General features: G+C 41.5%; 2 protein-coding genes across 6 annotated transcripts in view; one reads left to right on the top strand and one right to left on the bottom strand.

Annotated features, from left to right (window-relative positions):
• PROS1 (protein S) overlaps positions 1–19,445 on the bottom strand; it is a 37,306-nt gene extending 17,861 nt beyond the window's left edge. Inside the window, exons 1-7 of the mRNA XM_083824122.1 lie at positions 19,287–19,445; positions 11,713–11,870; positions 10,568–10,592; positions 10,157–10,243; positions 6,340–6,462; positions 6,065–6,187; positions 3,795–3,920 (exon numbers count right to left, since the gene is read on the bottom strand). Of these exons, the coding sequence (XP_083680248.1) occupies positions 3,795–3,920; positions 6,065–6,187; positions 6,340–6,462; positions 10,157–10,243; positions 10,568–10,592; positions 11,713–11,870; positions 19,287–19,365 (721 nt within the window). The 5' untranslated portion in view covers positions 19,366–19,445. The remainder of the gene's footprint in view (positions 1–3,794; positions 3,921–6,064; positions 6,188–6,339; positions 6,463–10,156; positions 10,244–10,567; positions 10,593–11,712; positions 11,871–19,286) is intronic.
• A 91-nt stretch (positions 19,446–19,536) lies between these two features.
• The window catches only part of ARL13B (ARF like GTPase 13B), a 50,698-nt gene continuing 48,374 nt past the window's right edge, over positions 19,537–21,860 (top strand). For 3 of the 5 annotated variants that reach the window (XM_083824135.1, XM_083824132.1, XM_083824134.1), the window contains exon 1: positions 19,537–19,688. The gene's annotated coding sequence lies outside the window, so the exon portion shown is untranslated. Of the gene's footprint in view, positions 19,689–19,853; positions 20,048–21,860 lie in introns of all 5 variants that reach the window. The other 2 variants (XM_083824133.1, XM_083824136.1) reach the window with 2 other exon arrangements.

Genomic DNA, 21,860 nt, shown 5'->3' with positions numbered 1-21,860 from the left:
GTTCCGCTGTGAAAGTCATTTTCTAATAACTTCTGGTGACTGGTGGTGTGATGTCCATTTAAAACTAAGACTATAAAATGATGTGTTACAAGGTCAAGCTGGTTCTGTCACTGTTTTTTTTGGCTTGGTTGGTTGTTTTTTTGTATTTTATCAAACATGCAAATGAGCCAAATTCCAAAACACAGCCTAGGGATAGTATGCAATGGGTGAGAAGAATGCTTTCTCTGTCCTTTCCTGTTCTGCCTGTTTTTGGAAAAATAAATTTCATTCTCAGTATGATCATTTAGGGATCTGAATAGGCTAGGAAATCCACTTAGGCCTGAGCACACAGAGAAGGAAAAAAAAAAAGAAAAAAAAAAATCCCTATAGCTTGCTTCACTGTGGAGATGTAACAGTAAACCACAAAATTCAATGTCTCCCGAGAGCAGTGGAAGTAGAGAGACTCTCTGAGAAGCAACTCTTTTCCCAAGCCCTTCCCAGTGGAGCCTGATTCTGTACAGACATTTCAGGAAGCATTGCTCCCTGTGGAAGATTCTTTACCGCTTCTGGCACATGAATACCCAGCTACAGTACAAAAGTAAAACTATAAGCACTAGCTAACCTGTAGCAAGAGTAAAACAGAGTATTGAATTCTCTGAAAGCAGTAGTTCATTTTGAGCACGTTGCTCAGGCTCAGAGCCTGCAGAAAAACAGAAGCTTATGAAGTTGTTATGAAAGCTTATCACACACTGCCTGACAGATGAATTTCTATTATTAAATCAATTACTTGGAGACTTGCACCAGTCTTGGGGGAGTGAGGGGTGTAATTTCCATTGCCAAAATGAACCTAATGTTCAAGAGTAAGGTTTCCCTCCAGAGCGTATGATAGCTGCAGAATAGGCAAGCTTCTTGAGTAGTTATGAAAGTCTCCTTCCTCAGCAGTTGTTCTGCAATCCCTGATCAGTCCAAATGAATCTTCCCATGCAGAGCTAATTGTCCTGTTATAGAAATATTGACTTGCACAGGCTGGAGGGGACTAAGGTGTTTTGTTTTTAATTACACTAAAAATATCCTACTTTTTTTTGTTCCAAGTTGTATTCAACATCTTTGAATGCTTGTTTGAGCAATTTCAAAGGCTTCCCTCATATCTGTCCAAATGTCAGTCCCAGATCATAAAACAGTCAGCTGAAGCTTCTCATGTAAACCCATGAATTTGAGCAGCATCTTGGGTTCATACAGCTGCTGTCAGTGGAAGACTGAAATAACGTGCTTTGGATAAGTTGCGAAAATATGATAAAACTGACCATAAAGGAGCTGCAAACCATGTTCTAGAGGGGAGGTGTTCTACGTGCTGCTAGGGAAACAGTAATTTCCCCAGAGCACGGATGTAGGTAAGCAGTGTCTTGTGTATGTTAAACAGTTCATGAGGGAAAGTTTTATTCCTTGTCTCAAATTTTCATACCAGGAGCTAGGGAGGACTAATACCTGGAATGCAGATATGCTCTGTCCTGCTTGATTAACTGGTTCAGTCACCTCTTTAGGAGGAGTTCCCTATCCAGAGAAGGAAGAAGAATATGGGGAGAGGCCTCCCAAAAATTTAGGTAATTCTTTAAAATATGGTTTTAGCATGCTTTATCTCCTATACACTGACTGAAAACCAGGCCCAACTAACACAATAAGCATACTTCTTCCTTCATTTTTTTGGCTGAATGTTCAAAATTGCAAAAGGTATGAGAAGATAAATTTGTATCTAAAGTTGTATGACTTCTATGGAACAAAGACTTTTTCCACCGATAGTGTCTTGTAAAAGGTATGGATGAAGAACTGCAGCCAATTGCTCCCAGGAATTCTTGGGGGAAAAATCTTTTCCATGCTATTGTAACTGTCATCATAGAGATGTATACATAATTATACGCAAACCTGATTTTCCTAGTAAGAGTAATTGAATTTTGCCACCTACATGTAACATGGCAATGAAAAACTAATGTCATTTAGTCTTTCTGGAAGGCTATGTTCCTGTCTGTCTATACAATCCTTAGATAGGATTTGATGACTCATTTAATATGGTTACAACCAGATCTGAAAGCTTAGCAGCGTTATGCTCCATCCAGGAGGTAAACTTGCTGGTTTAAATGTCTTCATCTTGCAATCTTTTGGGATCCCAGTTTCAAAATAAAAATAATACTTAAATTCAATTTGATGCAGCCCACGTATCTGCAGAGAGTAGTGAGAATTAGATTAATTATGGTGAGTTCTTTCCCATTCCAGTGCATGTCGTTCAAAATGGGACACAAAATTGTCAGTAAAATTTTAATCCTGTAGTAACGGGACAAAGAGCAGATGTCTGAATATGTAATCATTACCATTATACAAAGCTTTGTCACAGGAATGCTGCATGAAAAGCCATGGAGCAAAAGATTCATAGCCAGCAAGAAGCTGCTTTTGTGTCTGTTTGAACAATAACATAGAAGTAGCATTTAAAATAAAAACTAGTCACTGATGTACTTTTCTTAAAGGCAACATCAAAAAAATCCATTCATAACAAAACTCTAAAAGCTCATTCTCTCTTTTATGACTGAAATTTGATTTCTGATTTGTGTACTAAACCAACTTTGACATGTATAGCGAAGTATAAAGTACCCTGCAGGACAGCTATACAAATACTTCCAGTACTTGAAAAGGTTATTTTATGATGGTCTTCGTCAGAATGGCTTCTTGCTACTCTACCACAAGTTATCAGTACTTTTCAACTTTGCCATAATCGTTACAGAACTTTGTTTTTTTTTCTTCCAGATTTTCATTTAAGAAAAAAATACTCGAGAAAATATTCTTCTGATGTAGCTCCTTTTTTTTTTTTCCTCAATAACTCCTTTTCTGGATAGAGAAGATTTTTTTCACTTTAAACGTGAGGTCTTTGAAAAAAATATATATATATTTTATGCAATTGTTATGCTTTTACTTCCAGCCTAGAATGAAGATCAACTCAATCTAATGTTATTAGTTCCCAGCATAACGAGAGACCCCAAGGAAGGCTTAGACAATTGAATGGTATTTAAAATTTCACCAAATACAGTGAAAAACTCTTTCCAGCATCTTAAATCTAAGGACATACAAAGGACAGAGAGACTGAGTTCCTGGCCGTGAGAGCTAAATAAGCACCTAAACAACCTAAACAGTGGATATAGAGAAGCTTTTCAAATTTTTGAGACCAATAGATTAAGTATGGCTTTAATTTTTGGTGATTGTCTCCTTATAAGTATTTTTTAAGTGTCTCAGCTGGTTTGGAATTACTAAATAAGTACTTTTAATTGCTTTTCCTATAACGTATCTTGAGTTATGGGTATATATTAAACTGGCTGATGTCAAATATTCCATCCTTATAACTGTAATGATGCTTAAAAACAGGGTGTAAGACTCTCTACTAATGTCCAGATGCTTAACACATTGCTTCAAGTTATCTGAAAGAAACGTGCTTGATGGTTTGATAGCTAGGACAAAGTCCTTTCTACAGTGCGACAGGTGACATTGCTCGTATGAACTGATGAAGTTGCTTAGCATGCAGCAAACATGGGAATACATGGTAACCCCCGACTACCTGGGAGCAAGTCATTGCAACTGCACATACTGCACAATATCACCTACTTGGGCCCTTGAAAGAACAAACAATTGAGTCATATCACAATAAACAATATGAAGATTAATCAATACACCACTAGAAGAGATGCTGGAGTTTGCTATAGCAGTAGAGTCAAAAATGAAAAGAGGAGGAAGAAAAAAAAGATAAGGAGGGAGGGAAGCATGGGGGAAAGACCTACCTTCACAGTTTTTGGATGTTGAATTGTAAGTGTAGCCTTCCGCACATTCACATGCATATTTTCCCAGGGTATTCTTACAGATGGCTGTCCCACAGATGTTTGGATGTAATGCACATTCATTTATATCTAGAAATACAAACAAGTTACTAAAAACAAGTGAATCTCTTGCATACTATTTTTTCCTAACCCTAACCAAAACTGTAAGAACTTAGTGAGGCTGGCAAACTGGTTTCGTTGCTAGGTTTGTCACGATTTTATAGCAGACTATAACTATAACAGTAAAGACTTCCAGAGGTCTGTGAAAGGCATTTCTGTATGCCCTCAGTGAAAATGAATTCTCTGCCTGCCTACCTTTAACATTTTCTCATGTGTTCTGTGGATAACAGGAAAAGAGATGCACATCTAGGAAAGCAATAAGAGAAAAAGAGTGCAGATTTCCTAGAAACTAAACCACAGTGCATAATAAAATCTTATTTTATAAAAAGACATACAGAAAGACAAGAAATAATTCCATCAGTTTCTTGCATGCTACAATCAATTCATGTCACAATCTTCTTTGAATTGGCTATGTTGACAGGTGTTCAAGTCACTCACTGTTTCTCCATCCTTTCAACCATTTTAGTGTTGTTTCCAATTTTTCAATGTTGTTTTCAAAATGCAGATGTGACAAGTGGATATAACATATATCAAACTAAATGTTTTGTAGACAGAAAAATAACAGATCCCTGGTAGTACTTCAATTCCCACTTGCACGTGCAAGGATCATTCTAGTCTTCTCCACGGTTTTGTAGTAGTTGTTGAAACAGCACTGCATGGGGAGAACAGATTCTGTTACCTGCTTGTGAGGATTCAAAGTGTTTTTGAAGTCAAAGCTGTCCAGAATACAGTCTACTTTTTGACATTTGTCTTGTGCACTTCAAATTTCTTGGTGTATAATTTTATAGTTGGATGTAAGGAGATATGTAAATCCAGTTTATCAAATGATACTGGTACTCAGGCTGTTTAGTTCTTACTGTTATTTGTCAATCTGAGAGTCTTTGAATGATCAGTAGTCAGATTTGTACTTACATCACTACCGAAAATAGTGGAAAGCTCTACTTCTCGGTGAAGACTTTTTTTTGTGTGTGTTGGCTGGTTATTTCACTTTGTCTGTTACTCATTGATTCTAGTGTTAACTAACTGAAAAGAACTAGCGCTTTTTTAGCCAAGCATTAAGCTAAAAATTCTGCAAAGAATCAGTTATTTCTAAACTTGTGTCTCATTGATCCAAGTTATTAAACTGTTAGTGTATTTTTCTTTGATTTTTTTTAGACAACTTTTCCAACATCTTTCCAAGAACTGCAGAGATTCTAACCAGCTTATCTGCTTGCCCTATTTCACGCAACAGCCATCTTACGTTCTTCTGGAATTTCTTTTGAAAGTATTCATTCACAAAAATATAGAGACTAAAGGTAGAGACAGTGGCAGATGGCCCTCAGGTCTGGCTTCCTGAGTTATTTGACATTACCCAAAACTGTTGGAACAGTTCAGGGGGAAAAAAAATGTTAAAATGAAATGAGGTTACTTTTTTTTTTTCCCTGAGTGGGAATTGCTAGCTATGAGTTAATAATTTATTTTTTTTTTCTGGAGTAGAATGCAGCACGTAGGTCATGGTCAATAATAATAAACACATTTAGGTACAGGGAAAAATTTATGCTGTGTGAGTGAAAGAGAAATCTTTCTCTCCATAAAGAGCATTTGCAGATTCATTAATAATTTATTCTCCAATGAACTTCCAAACTCTGAAAAGAAGGGCATCACATATTAGGAGTGACTAAGCCTAAATCAGTGTTTATCAGAGAGGATTTCAGTGGTAACATTGTTAGCTGGTTGCACCACTCTATATTCTTGTTTCAGCATGCCTAAAGGATAAGTGAAACTGGTTAGTGTTTAAAACAACCTTTACAATACTCTAATAAGGAATTGGTATCTAGTATCACGGTATCAAGCTTTTTTCAATCTTTTTCCATTTTTTTTTTTTTTAAACCCAGTGTCGTTTTAACCACCTCAGTTCCTTCATCTTTTTCACTATACAGTTGCACAAATGTTTGCAGTAGTGTAAGATAGGAGGTGGGATGAGGAGCCAGGCTGAAGAAGGCCTGCTTCTGTCAGGGGCAACGCAAGCTTCTGCAGACTTAGAACATTTGTGGAACTACTAGGCTACTTTCCTCTATAGCTGATAGGCAGTGTATTGTTATGTAATGAAATTCTCCTTAAGACTCACTTCCTACCTTTGCAGTCCCGTTTATTTGAAAGCATGAAGTAGCCATCTTCACATAAACAACGGTAGCTTCCCGGTAAATTAGAACAGCGTTGGCTACAACCTCCATTGAAGTCTTCACATTCATTTATATCTTGAAGAAAAGCAAAATAATCTCTGCTCAGGGGAAAGCATTCATTCACACCTCTGTGACTGTAGGTATACTTAAAGATCTGATAGTATTCAGTGTTTTATATGTAACTGTGTTCCTGAGAGCTGATATTGTAAGGAGATTAGAGACTATACCTTCTTCACAATTCTCTCCTTGCCATCCTGGTTTACAGATACATGTGTATTTGGCTTGTCCATCTATGCAATCCTTATATCCATCTACATGGCATGGCAGAGGGCTACACTGGTTTGAAATTTCTGTGGGAGGAAAACATTAGAAATACTTGTTATTAGGGGTTGTTTTCCCTCAAGGATAGCTTTAGTCCTTCTTTCTGTCTTCCCGCAGGTACATTTCATAAAATAGGAAGGCACTTGATGCATAAGATCAAATATCCATATAAAAATCTTACTAAAAAGCCACCAGCACGCCTCCTTTGTCCTGCAGAAAACAACTAAAAACCAAATGACTCACTAAGCCATGTTAATCCCTGCAAACTGTGAAAAAAGGAAGACGATACTATTTCACTAAATTTGAAGGACTTATTCCACTTTTTAAAGAACAGTGCTCTGCCTCATCAAGTTACTACAAAATTTCAGTAGAAATACCAAAGTTTCAGCACCAAAAATTTGAGAATACAATTCAAGTGATGATTTTCCCCATTCAAGGAGGATCGTGTTTAAGAACCTTATACCTCAGGTTGCCTTTGCTACTCAGGTTCTTTGGGTAGACTGGATACGTTAGTATCTAATGCTGTCACCTTTCACAGCTACTAACTTAAATGACAAACCAAAATTTGGATTGGAAAGAGCAATTGAAGACTCTTTATGCATACTGGCAAGATTTCAGAAAAGAAAGCTCAGAATACACAGTTTGGGGCAGAGAACAGAATTCACTGTCTTCTTGCTCTACCCAAAATACGTAAGGTCTTTTAACTTTTCTCACTATTTTCATAAATTTACATCAGCATGCTACACAAGGCATCTTCACATTTACTTTTCTTGAATATGCTGGTAGCTTTATGGATTATTTTTCTGCAGACCCCTCATAATTACAAATATATTGTTTCTACTTCAAAATTACGTTCTTGTACAGTTCTGGGATGTCATTTTGAGGCACACTTTCTAAAAAACCAAACAACAACAAAAAAACCCAACCTAACCAAAAAAAAACCACTAAAAGAACAAATAAGAATAAAAAGGAAGGATTTTGTGATGTTCAGATTCAAGAAAGCAGCAGGAGCAAGTGTTCCTGGAGACTGAAAGTTGCTGTGATTCTGTTACTAAGGCCTCACTGGATTTCTTAGATGTTTCTTACTTTACTGAAAAGAACTAAAGAACTGATATCCATAGAATTATATGTTTAGCCTTCTGTGAGAAAGAAAGCTTAATAAAATCTGTGTTAGTATATTTGCCAATTAAATCTACTTGTAATTAAATTCTGCTGTAAGTAAATCTCAAACCTCGCAAGCCAGCTAAGCTCCAGAACTAAACAGTATCTTTCAAATAGCTACTGCATGTTATTTAATATTCATGCTGCAGACCAAATGACTCATTATGGGTGAAGATTGACAGAACAAATTGTGAAGAAGAAATAAAAGGAATAAGCTTGATGTATGATTCTTGTCAAAATAATTTCCAATTGTAAGTTCTAGAACTGTTTTTTTCTCTTTCTTGCTTATTTGCTACTTTTGTAGGTCAAGAAACAAGTGTGTGAACTAGGTTTGGTATAAGCAAAGTATTTCATAAGGAATAGATGTAGAGGATACCCTTAGAGTATGCAACTGCAGAACACAATTGAGCGTAAATGTTTCTGAGCCAAAAGCAGTGATGGTTCGTGAGAGAGTCTGAACTGAGAGAAGATGGATTAGGTTGTCAGTGCAAAGTATGTATAGATGGAATAAGGTGAATAAAGTATGTAGAAGGGAAGAGAACTGGGGAAAATGAGTTTAAAAAGGAGAACTGGTAAAATATGCTAGAAGAGGAAGACGAGACAGGATGAATAGGACTGGACAAAGAGTCCATGTCTGTGGACATCCATGTCCAAATGTCCATGGATGACTGATTTAGATGCCACAGAAGGGACAGTAGCGTTGCATCTGCTTTTTCCAAAAGTGGGCTTGGTGTTCCTCTTTTCCCAATCTGAGGCACCTTCTAACCCACAACCCAGCAACGCTTCTTGAGAAACGTTTGTGACAACAATTAAATGTCAGAAGATCTACTTAGTTTCCCGTGGAAAGGGTAGGTGGCAAGAAATGTATGCTTGTACCTGTATCTTCTACCACTCAGAGTCTTTGGTATCCAGGAGATGTGTCAAGGTAAGCTGATAGATGTAAATGTTGTTTTTTTTTTTTAAGTGCTTATTTTCAAAATATGTTAAGTATGCAATTATGCGATGAGATGTTCAGGAACTTAATGATACAGCTTAGATACTTGTTTGGATTAGAAATGTTTAAGAAAGGGTCTTCTATCTGAATATAGTAAAATTATTTTTCAGTTCTGTTTGCACTGTTACTTTTTTCCCTTGATTTTCCATCTTGAGATTCAAACTAGTCATTGTATTACAAGCTGTTTGTTATAATCACTTTTTTCTCATTAGGAAAATTGGACTTTTCATTTTGACAGTATCAAAACAACTTGGATAAATAAGTTCTGAAAGACAAAACTTTTAAAATGAAAAAATGTTTGATATTCACTATCACTAAACATTTGCCTCAATGAATATACATTAAAAAAAAAGTTATAGACTTAATAGGAATTTTATATCCATGGGAATTTTATATCCTGCTTTCTCGGCAGTAGTTCTTTTCCAGAAATGCTCTGCATAAAGTCCTCTGAATGCTCAGGCAAAAACACTTGACAAATTTATTCATCCTCTCTTAACTTGTCCATTTTCCTGGTGACTGACCAATAGCAACAGACTTTTTTTCTTTGATTTTGTTATGTGAACCCAAATGGAGAAATAAAATGACTATCAAGTAAACTGGTTTTCACTGGCTAATATGGAAACACTGCACATTCACACAATTCTGCTAGATTCTTTCCTCCCAGGACCTTTAATGAGTGAGAAAGAGTGATGTGAATGGGAGTACATTTTAGTTTGTGACAGCACGCACGTTGGCCAAGTGATCTGGAAAATATGTTCATCCATGACCATGTGCAGTGTCATTAAGGATTGTTTTGCCTTCTGTTGTTTTCAGTGAGAAAAACAGGGTCAGATGCCTAAGGATAAGAAGCCGTCTTTGATGTATCTAGGCTGTAAAGGTTTAAGAGGTTTAGAGAGATGTTTCTCCTGTGACAAGTAGGGAATACGGTATAGATGCTTCCTGTGAATTCACTAGAAAAAACAGTTCACACTGAAATCATGTATTGGCATAAAAACTACATATATGAGCAACATTGCACATTTCTTGCTTTGTAATCTTCTTGCCTCTGGAGTAAGTCATTGTATCTTCTAGCTACTCTGGATTTTTCAGCTGGTTATGTTACCCACAATGTGAAGGGCTACAGGGTAACCATGGGCCAAAACAAAGTACAACGATGAAATTTGCCAGGTGGTCTCTTCCCTTAGCTGACAAAACAAGACCTACTAGACTGAAAGAGTTGGGCATAATTACTAAAGACATGGCAGTGTACAGAGGACATACGGGGGAACACTAGTGAGCTGAGGCAGCACACTGTTCTGTGATTCTGGAAGAATTCTGCCTTCCATTTTGCAGTTAATTATGTTTCTTCTCCACTATGCTTTATAAAATTAAAACCAGTCACTTACCCCTCTTACTCTGAAAACGCTACCACCTAAATTTTTCATCAGTTTCTGTTCCAGGTAATTGCGTTTGCCTGAGTTAATATGGAGATTTGTCTCTCTTTCTACCAGCGAGAACTACTTTCTCACCAGGCACGTGTGTTTTTAGACGCGAGTGCGTTAGGTAAAGTATCTAGCAGCAGCGCTTACCATTGACGCAAGCCCTCAGGTCAGCTGGAGAATCTGGAGTAACTGCAGTAACCCTGAAAACCCCTGCTCGATGGGAGGCAAGGCAGCCTGCAAACGTAAACCCACACACGTGATACAAATGCTCACTTAGTCTGAAATTACAACAGCTTTGCATGGCATCTTCAAAGAGTCTGTTCTCACAGCTTGAATTAGAAAACTTGTCTGGGCATATTAAGGACAGCTGATCACAGACCAACCTTCTGAGTGCCTCTGCTGGGATCTAAGCACAGTAAACTGCCAAAGAGCTACCATGCATTATCATCAGCATGGAAATCATTCAAATGGTATGGGCAGAACAACAAAACTAGTATTATCCAAATAAGAAGGCCAGTGGAATGACATACTAGAGTTGTTCAGGTTTCTTGTACTTACTTAAATATTTGGGATAAAAATACTCCTGCACAAAGAAAAGAAAAACAACGAGTAAGAAAAAACAAAGGTAGATAGAATTAACAGCAAAATACACCAGATATGTTCTAAAATAAATTTGTATTATAACTATAAAAGAAGCAAGAAAGAAGATCACTTCGATTCTTAGAATATATACCAAGTTTTCTGTATCACTATTGGTTAGTTTAAAACAGCAGATTATTTCCTAATTCAGGACTCAGTGGAGAGAAGATTCTGCACTGAATTGGACACTTTCAAAGTATCAATGAAAAGTGGCAGTGAAAATGAATTGTAAGTCAAAATGACTTGAAACCTGTCTCTTAGAATGGAAGGATCTTGCCCAATATTACTATAGGATAGAGAGCAGTCTCCTTTATTTCAATTTTTAAACCCCCCAAACAAACAAACAAACAAATGGAGTAGATTGAATTTCACAAGCAATTCATTCCAAATGAAGTGAAAAGTGTTACTAAAACAGATTTTTTTTAAAGACTGATTACTGAGATTACTTAATTTTTGTACTTAAATGTTAATAAACAGTATATCCAAATACATGCAACATTATCATGGACAGAAGACAGACCTGTTGCATAGTTTGCAAAACAAGAATTAATTTTAATCACACATATTTTGTATGTAATAACCCCTTTACAGTACAAAGCTACATAAAATATACTTAATGCTAAATAATGTGCAGTGGGAATGAACCATGGAACAGCGTCTTCCCCACTAGGAAAAAAGCTCCCAGTAATATGTTCATTCCTTCAGGGCTGCACTGCTATGCCTTCTCTGTGTAAAATTTTAATGTGTAAAATTTTAATTGAAGCCAACAGAGTTTCCCCACATGGAATGCTTGCAGACAACTGTGGCCTAAAACTGGTGATCCGTAGTTGAATTTAAAAATAAAGTTGAATTTAAAATAATATCTACTCAAGTATTCTCTTTTCTCATACGGTCTTTGTTATTAATTGTGCAGGTTCTATAGACAAAAGACTTTCAAGCCAGTTCTCGGTCTGCAAGTTTTTTTTCTTGCTGCTGTTAGCTTTACAGTGTGAATTCTATGTAATTCTAGCTTTCCCACTGCAAAGTACTACTATCTACCTCATAGATATTTATGAGGTACTTACAGTTTCAGGATTATTTTCAAAGATTTCCCTTGCTTCTTCTTTATTGCATAATTCTTCAATACACTCTCTTTCTAAATTTCCCTTCTTACTTTCTTCCATAAAAGAATTTGCTCGACGTTTCCTCACCAGGAACTCGGAGGCATACCGCTGGGACAAAACTTGGTAGAAACAAAGGAGCTTTGTTATTTATTTTTTAACTGCTGAAAGAAATGCTGTAAACAGGACTCTTATGGGGCTTTAATACAAATAAATAAATAAATAAATGCTTACTAATGAAGTGGCAGTTTCCTATGATATTGGAAAACATGAGAAAGAGCATTCCAGGACTCTGATTTTGGTATATATGCTAGCTGTTTCTGACCCCCCAAAAATGCCAAGTCACCATAACAAGTTCGTACAGTGCTATGCCTGAAGCACAGTTTAAATGTCATATGCAGGACAATACATTTTTAACTACAGATATTGCGAAGAGAGAGATGTGACTGACTAATGGGAAAAATGCCCTTAAGCTTTTTATGTTACCTCTTTCAGTGACCTAGAAGTAAATTTTCTGATCCTGTTTAACTTATGTGAGACCAAAAATGTGTCCTATAAAATCAGGCTACCTGTTATATGTAATTAACATAACGCCATTTTATTTTTCAGAACCATAAAGAACATGGCAAGTTAAAAGGTGAGAATGATATTCTGAGAAATATCAAGGCAGAGAACCTGCAAATACATTCACGTTTTACACCGGTAAAATAGAATCCTAGTTAACTTCTGTATTTCAGATCCATTGTGTTATGTGTCATTCCTAATTTTCATGTACCTTGTTATTGCTATTGTATTGACTCTTACAGAACTGGTGAAGAAATGAGTTGGGAAATTGTATGAAATAGAAAGATGGGCAGAGGAGTCCAGGAAGGCTGGGCACTCCTCAAGAAGGAAATCTTAATGGCTCAGGAGCGGTCTGTCCCCACGTGCCCAAAGACGAGCCGACGCGGAACTAGACCGGCCTGGCTGAGCAGAGAGTTGTGGCTCGAGCTTAGGAGAAAAAGGAGGGTTTATAATCTTTGGAAAAGAGGGGGGGCTACTCAGGAGGACTATAAGGATGTTGCGAGGCTGTGCAGGGACAAAATTAGAAAGGCCAAAGCTCATCTGGAGCTCAATCTGGCTACTGCCGTTAAAGATAACAAAAAACGTTTTTACAAATACATCAACACAAAAAGGAGGACTAAGGAGAATCTCCATCCTTTACTGGATGCGGGGGGAAACTTAGTTACAAAAGATGAGGAAAAGGCTGAGGTGCTCAATGCTTTCTTTGCCTCAGTCTTTAGCGGCAAGACCGGTTGTTCTCTGAATACCTGGTACCCTGAGCTGGTGGAAGGGGAGGGGGAGCAGAATGTGGCCCTCGCTATCCACGAGGAAATGGTTGGCGATCTGCTACAGCACTTGGATGTGCGCAAGTCGATGGGGCCGGATGGGATCCACCCGAGGGTACCGAGCGAACTGGCGGAGGAGCTGGCCAAGCCGCTTTCCATCATTTATCGGCAGTCCTGGCTATCAGGGGAGGTCCCAGTCGACTGGCAGCTAGCAAATGTGACGCCCATCTACAAGAAGGGCCGCAGGGCAGACCCGGGGAACTATAGGCCTGTTAGCTTGACCTCAGTGCCAGGGAAGCTCATGGAGCAGATTATCTTGAGTGTCATCACGCGGCACTTGCAGGGCAACCAGGCGATCAGGCCCAGTCAGCATGGGTTTATGAAAGGCAGGTCCTGCTTGACGAACCTGATCTCCTTCTATGACCAAGTGACGTGCTTGGTGGATGAGGGGAAGGCTGTGGATGTGGTCTACCTTGATTCAGTAAGGCTTTTGACACCGTTTCCCACAACATTCTCCTCAAGAAACTGGCTGCTCGGGGCTTGGACTGGCGTACGCTTTGTTGGGTTAAAAACTGGCTGGATAGCCGGGCCCAAAGAGTTGGGGTGAATGGAGCCAAATCCAGTTGGAGGCCGGTTACTAGTGGAGTCCCCCAGGGCTCAGTGCTGGGGCCGGTCCTCTTTAATATCTTTATCGATGACCTGGATGAGGGGATCGAGTGCACCCTCAGTAAGTTTGCAGATGACACCAAGTTAGGTGCGTGTGTCGATCTGCTCGAGGGCAGGAAGGCTCTGCAGGAGGATCTGGATAGGCTGGAGCGATGGGCTGAGGTCAACTGCATGAAGTTCAACAAGGCCAAGTGCCGGGTCCTGCACCTGGGGCGCAACAACCCCAAGCAGCGCTACAGGCTGGGAGATGAGTGGCTGGAAAGCTGCCTGGCAGAGAAGGACCTGGGAGTACTGGCTGATAGTCGGCTGAACGTGAGCCAGCAGTGTGCTCAGGTGGCCAAGAAGGCCAACAGCATCCTGGCTTGTATAAGAAGCAGTGTGGCCAGCAGGTCTAGGGAAGTGATTGTGCCCCTGTACTCGGCTCTGGTGAGGCCGCACCTCGAGTACTGTGTTCAGTTTTGGGCCCCTCGCTACAGGAAGGACATGGAGGTGCTCGAGAGAGTCCAGAGAAGGGTGACCAAGCTGGTGAGGGGTCTGGAGAACAAGTCTTACGAGGAGCGGCTGAGGGAGCTGGGGTTGTTCAGCCTGGAGAAGAGGAGGCTCAGGGGCGACCTTATCGCTCTCTATAGGTACCTTAAAGGAGGCTGTAGAGAGGTGGGGGTTGGTCTATTCTCCCACGTGCCTGGTGACAGGACGAGGGGGAATGGGCTAAAGTTGCACCAGGGGAGGTTTAGGTTGGATGTTAGGAAGAACTTCTTTACTGAAAGGGTTGTTAGGCATTGGAACGGGCTGCCCAGGGAGGTGGTTGAGTCACCATCCCTGGAGGTCTTTAAAAGACGTTTAGATGTAGCCCTTAGTGATATGGTTTAGTGGAGGACTTGTTAGTGTTAGGGCTGAGGTTGGACTAGATGATCTTGGAGGTCTCTTCCAACCTAGATGATTCTGTGATGTCTGTTAGCTTCAATGTTCTTTGCAGAGCACACAATATTACAGGAACAGCAACTAAATTAGACTGCCTCGTTGCTTTTATTTTTGGACTTGTGGTGCGATTAAGAGAAAAATGGATGAGCATAATTGGAAGAAGTCCAGCTTGTAGGGTTAAAGAGCATGGCTGACATATGTTAACTAGAGAGCTTAGCACTTCTGCACCTGCCCTCCTTTCACCAGCTTTCACACAACGTAACCTCGCAGACCAGGGTAACTGTGAGAGGGTCACAGCACCTGCAGTGCACACCAGACACGGTGTACTTGCATATTCATCACCAGTCTGTGGAGATCGATTTAAGCAGACATAGTCAACTGAGAATTATGTTCATGTAATGCCTCAGACCCAGAGTACCCTTATGAGATACGCCAGCACACAACTGTCAGGAAACAGCCTCCCAGTGCACTAACAGGAAAGAAAAACATAAAAGGTTTATTAGAAGGAGCAGCTAATGACGTCCAAAACTTGAAGGCAGAATAGTTTTCAGGTGACAGGTACAGCTCAAAACCAAAGCACCCTACACCCTTTACTAAAGCTCTCTATCAAGTGATGATGAGAACTCTGGAGCGTTTCAACACTGGATGATGACGACCTGAAGAAACCTTTCTGTTACAGCATCCTAAAGGTATTTGATGCAGGATAAGATTGTAGTTTCAAACTGATTTATTTGCTTGGTGCATTTGACAAGACTAATCTTTATGGTAAGGCAGTAGGTAAGACCTTCTGAGGATAAGGCAGACCTCCTACAGCATACCTCTGAAGCTCGGAAGCACACCTTTATCTCAGAAAGCAACCAGCAAGACGCTCAGAAATGCAAGGAGAAGAGGTCAGCTTGTGTCCTTCCCCGCTCCTCAGTATTTCAGCAGGCATCAGTCTGGAATTGGAGGATTCATTCCTTCTGACAGACATTGTTCGTCTACGTGGGAGTCTTACCGGAGAGCGGAAAGAACTGTTGGGGGAAGACTGAGCCACAAGAAAACTGCCCAGGGAAAGAAAAGGCTCACCTTACTTTCTAAGCCCCCAGTCCCAGAGGTAAATTCTTGATGCAAAAGAAAAGGCTAAAGCTTGCTGTCCTCATCTGCTGCTTCCCGCTCTCACAAATTTTAAGGTATGGCGTAAGTACATCTTACAGGCTACTAACATGTTTCAAGAGACAGAGTTGGATTTTCGAGTTGCTGCTCATCCTTTACACAGCAGTTAGGAGGGGCAATGACTTGAAAACTGCTGTAGCTGTGGATTTCCTGAAACTTTTCTTTTAACCCACGAGACCACCACTAACATTGCCTGCTGTGAGACTGGCAAAAAGCATGGCAAGATCACAGGACAAGAAGGGCCCTACTGAGAACTCTTCTAAGCCTGAAGCTGCATGGGAAAGCACACCCAGAAAAACAATTTGGTAATTTGTTTTTCACCAACCATTGCTAGTAGCATCATTTTAATTAATTGGGGTAAGCGTCCATAGTTGTCGTTACATACAAGCAGACTAACGAGAAGGATGAAGTTAATCCATCTGTTCTAAGTAATAGGAATGACAAAAAAAAAAAAAGGAAAATTTTGTGTAACAGTAGTAAGGCCTGGACTGCAGTACAAAGCTCTCTTGGAAGGTCTTAAAATGCACAAGATTCAAGTAGATGTGATTATGCCGGCAGAAAAGCGCTTTCACCACTTTATGCTGTTGTGAAAGACAGAACAAGCGTGCAAGCAGAAAAACTCTCCTGCTGACTGTGTTTACATTAGAGGTTATGACCACTGCAAGCATGCTGATAGAGCTTTGGGGCAGAGGCTCGGAGCTGAAGATGAGTCCTAATTCACAGCTGACTTTAAGCAATCTTATTTTGACCTTTTTGACGACATCATTTTCATTTTGACATGCCTTTTCAATAAATAACATGCAAGAAAATTCCAAGCATGATGTGCTTGGGGATGTTGTGCCAGCTCTAACGCTACCTACCTGGTTTGAATACAGTAGAGTAATGGAAGCAGGTCTGTTCCTCTACAACACAGCAGTTTTGCCTCCTCTTAAGCTGATTTCTTACAATTTTTGAATGTAAATAAGATATGTAACTCACTGCAAATGCCATATTTTTACTGCAAATGCTTCAATTCACATGCACAGATTTAGTCTATTTACTCAACTGGTCTTTCCTTACAAGGATAATGATAGAACTTTTATTAGGAAAAAAACAACAACTGTCCTCATGGCTACTGCTGCCAGGTTGATTACAGGAAACTCCAGTGAACTTCTGCCCCTGCCAAACCAATGGTTAACCCTTAATGATCTCGGTGTATTTCATTTAAATATCACTGAAGCTTCATGGAAAACCTGACTACAGTTTCAGCTGGTGCTGTACAGTCACAGTGCAGTAATTCGTTATCAAACACCTTTAAAAGGAATACTCTTGATAAAGAAAAAAAAATGGGGCAGAGGATGAGACAGAGGGGTTCCTTACAGCTGTTTTGTAGTGTACACACAGCCAGCCATAAACCTGCACAGCTCAGAGCTGCTATCCAACACCCAAAGGCATCGCAGCCTGCTAGTGCCCTCTCACAGAAACTCTGAAGACTGAGCAAACTGGATAAAAATTAAATGGGATGCCATTCTAGATAGCGGGGTCACCTGATTTGTACAGCAGGTGTACTGCAATCAGCTCTGCAATTCCAGCAACCAGAGTCTTCCGAAATGTTCCTCAGTGACATAAGGTTTAGTTAACCAACAAAACAAAGCCAACTGTCTGCTAACGTTTGCCTGTACTACATCTTATCCAAAGCTTGTCCTTCACGGGATGTTGGCCCAAATACAGCTGCACTAGGTTGTATACCTGACATCAGAAGCCAACATAGTAATGGAAGATTTCCTAGCTGCAGACAATCACAAAGAAAGCCCTCATTTTTCCAAATCAAGTTCTTCCAACAACGGGAGCAAAAGTGTGCTATTTATATGCACATAGATGCACGTATCCAGGCATGTGCATGTATTTAGACCATGTACTATTGAGATCTTCACTTCCAAACACTATGCAAAACATCTCCCTGGAGGAGCAGCTACGATTAGTTTCTAAACTAGTAAACTGTTTATCCTGCTTTCTAAACATTTATAATAATTAACCAAGATGGCTCTTGCTCTCGGATTCTTGCAGACTAATACTGTGATCCTGCCATAGGGTGTATAGCAGACATGGATTTCACACTGAGGTCTGGATATTGACCGATCTGTCCAGAGGGATCAGGCACCATTCCTGCAGATGATTGCAGGGTACAGGGATCACAGGCAGATGGTGTGGATTACAAGAACATCATGATAACACATATGTTCAGGACAACTGGTTGAAGTTCGCAAGGTTTGTATTTGAGTCTTTGATATTGCAGACTTCTTTTTTTAAAAGCTTTTTAAGGTAAAAGAAAACCAATAAGTAGCACCTGTAGGACCGTAAAGAATCCCTTATTTACTTCTTCCTAACATATTAAAAGACTTTTCGTAAACTTAAACACAATTAAGCTGGCCAACAGAAACATTTATTAAGCTTGTAACTCATTCTGCGCTGTTCGCTGTAGCAAGTTACTACTGAGATGAGTTTAGTTTAAAATTGATCAGCCATTTAGATGAACAAGAACAGCCCAAGTAGCTTTTTCAGATGCAATAAACCCCGAAGATTTTTGCCCCTCTTTGTCCTTCTGGGACAAAGATTTGTCCCAGATTGATTTCTGTCTGTTCATGATAGAAAACTGCAGACAGGCAACTTTCCTTTATGATTATTGTATGGCACAAGCTGCAGTATTAATATTTTTTCCCCCCATCACAGAAATGCCTGGCATTGTTCAGAGCTGCAGATGGGAAACTGGAGTACACGAACCGCAGATATTTCACAAGGCTACGACGGCTTCTCATTTCCCACTGTTCAGAGAAAAGAAAGCGGGCAAGGTATGCAGCGGAGAAGGTAAACGGAACAGAAAGCGTTATGAAACCAGGAGAAAGGGACGTGACGAGAAAGGTTTCTTTTTAGGACCCATGGGAAGCTCCCTTATAAAATGACCTCTTATCTTTCCATGCTGCTCCCTTCGCAGTCCGCATCCCGAGCACTCAAACAAAAGTCTGAATAGCAAACATCAGCTGTTTCTCCTGCCTGATTAATGATTAGTGAGGCGCGGCAGGAAGGGGCTGCTTTGCGCTGCGGGTCCGGGTGCCCCAGATATGCGCTGCCTCGGTGCCCAGCCCAAAGGCTTGGGCGGGGAAGAGCAGCGCCGTGCAGAGGACCACTAGGGTTGGCGGAGACCACCGAGACCGTCAGGTCCAACCACCCCCTGCCACCACTGTCACCCACTAAACCATGTCCCTAAGCACCACGTCCAACCTTCCCTTGAACACCCCCAGGGACGGTGACGCCACCACCTCCCTGGGCAACCCGTCCCAACGCCTGACCGCTCTTCCTGAGCAGAAACGTCTCCGAATTTCCAACCTGAGGCCCCCCCCCCCGGCTACCTGGGGCCATTCCCTCTGCTCCTGTCACCGGTTACCCGCGAGCAGCGGCCGCCCCCCGCCCCCGGGCCCCCGCCCCACTCACAGGTCGCGGCCTCCGCCAGGGCGGCGAGCAGCGCCAGGCGGGCGAGCAGCGGCGGGCAGCGGCCGCCCCGCGGCCTCATGGCTGCGGCGGGGAGCGGGGGGCGCCGGCAGCTCCGCGGGGCCGCCCGCTGAGGGAGGGAGGGGCCGGGGGCGGGCCGCACCGTAGCCCGGACCGGCCGCTGATTGGCTGACGCTCCGAGGGCGGAGCCGCTATTGGCCGGCTCGCCCCTCCTCCCAGCACCGCACCCGGAGCCTTTTTGTCCCTCTCCCCGCGCCGTGCGCGGTAACCAGGGGTTACCGGGGCCTGCTTACGCGGGCCCGCGGCCCCCGAGGGGGGCGGCCCGGCCCGGCCCGGCGTGACGGCGGGCACGTGACCGCGGGGCAGCCAGGGCCCGGGACGCCGGTACGGGGGGGGGGGCGGCTGAGGGGGGCCGGGCTGGGGTCCGTTGGGTCGCCTAACGGGTGGGCTGCGAACAGCCGTTACTCGGCAGCGGAGGTCTAGAGGAGGTCTTACTCCAGAGCGCTAGCAGTTAACGCGGTTATCTCATGATTTTCTTTATCTTTCTAGGGCTTCTGTACGCGTTCTTCCTTAAAAATTGGGTTCTTGGCGTTCTTTGTCCTGATAATTGTGCTCGGTTGCTACCTGGACGTTATTCCCGTTTACCTGCGGCTTTACGTGCTTCTGAGCTGGGGGGCTTGGTGGTGGTGCTTCACCTCAGCAAGCAGAAGGAGTTCAAGGTGGCAGCTTTTATACCTGAAATGGTACACGTATGTTGTCAGCGAACACACACGGATGTACTGTTTGCATTTAATTTTGGAGATCAATAGCCATTTGCTGTTGCTAGTTCAAAAAGTGCATGGTCCATGCGAAATATTGTAACATAATATCATGCGTTTGCCCATTTCGTGCATAGCATTGAACACCCTTGTCTCTTCAATGTGCCGTGTTTTGGGGATTTTGTTTTTTCTTTGCCATCGTTCTCCCCTCTTCGGGTTTTGTATTTAAACGAGATTCTTCTTCTGTGACATAGTCTTTAGTTGCTCTTCTCTCTTTAGCAGGTTTTGTTCATGAATCCTGTGTGGACGTTATGGACCCGGTCAGTGCTTTAGAGCTATTTAGTTACAGGCTGTCCAGCTTTGCAGGTTGTGAACGTGGGATGGGATTTGTTCAGTGGTGATGCTCAGGCATTGAAAATATTGTATTTTTGTCAGTTACTCATTCATGGAGCCGTTACGTTTTGCTTTTCAGCAGAATTAGCTAAAAAGTGGCATAGCTATGTTGTCAAGGTTAGCGTTGGTGCTTGCTTGGGGGTCTAGGCAGTGTACTCTACTGCGTGTGTTTTTTCTTGTGGCTTTTTGGATTCTTCAGAGCACAGTTTTAATGCTTGGAATCCTTGTAATTATCTTGGCCTTCTCCTCAGGAGCTTCTCTATTCTTCATGCCCTAGATCTTCTTGTGGAGAAGCTATTCTCAGGTGCCCTTATACAACACAGCATAAATTTTTAAAGAATATCTGTTGTCTCTGCTTTAGAAGAAATCTGATCTGTTTCTGATATTGAATGATGTAGATCTGCACAAAAGCATCCTTGAACACAGCAGCTTCATAAGATCAGGAGTCCTCTGTTACTGCTTGTATAAATTATTTAAACCGTCATTGCTCAATAGGGACAAAATAAGTTTGTTAGGGGTAGTTCCTCAATTTTTTCCATACTTCTTAAACCTAGATTAGGAAGATGATGACATCAGGAAGGTATCTTTAATTATTCACTTTTCTGCTTCATTTGAACTTTGCTTGGTTTGAGGCTAGTTATTTTAAATGATAAGAAAGAAATGTATTTGTTTAAAAAATGAATTTTGATAAACAAGCTTCACAAAACTTTCCATGGTAATTAAAAGTGTTACTGCCTTCAGTTAATCTGCTCATGAAGGCAAGTTAGCAGCAGGGAATATCTGTCTACATCTTGGCTACTCAGATATAAAAACAGTTGTTTTTCAGCTGAAGCTGCTGATCAGATTCTGATCTACGATGGGATGAGCCAATGAATTGAGGTGATCACACACCTTCCTTCTGCAAGGTTTGTGATAGCCTCTGGAGGAGGGTTTGGCGTGTCCTCAATCACTGTCCCTTGACAAGCGCACAGATAAGATTCCCCTATCCTGTATGTGCGTCCACTCCCCCAGGCGTTGGTGAGAAGAGTCAATGAGCTGGGCTTAATCCATGAAGGACCAGTGAAGTGGCGTGTTGGGTGCTGAGCGCACTCACCTGGTTCCCTGCAAAAGGCTTGTCCTGCATTGGTTCGAGTGGTTCCTGTAACATACAACTCAAATCACGGGTTGTTTTCCCCCTGCTTTTATTCTCCTTTAGGTACAGAGTGGACTTCCTCATCCTTCTGCAGTATTAATCAAGTGCACCCGGGTACTTAAGCAAAGACAATCCCCCAAGTGGGTTTGCCTTTTGCCAGGGGAGAAACAACCACACTGCCCTTCCCAGCCGCTAACAAGCACTGTACTGTAACATACACTGAAGTAAGGAGGCTCCGTGACCAGTACAGGAGCCTGCTAATAACTGTAATGC

The sequence above is a fragment of the Anser anser genome, assembly GCF_964211835.1.
Source record: "Anser anser genome assembly, chromosome: 1".
Taxonomy (NCBI): domain Eukaryota; kingdom Metazoa; phylum Chordata; class Aves; order Anseriformes; family Anatidae; genus Anser; species Anser anser.
The sequence above is the reverse complement of the archived record's forward strand: the minus strand, read 5'-3'. Positions and strand labels throughout refer to the sequence as shown.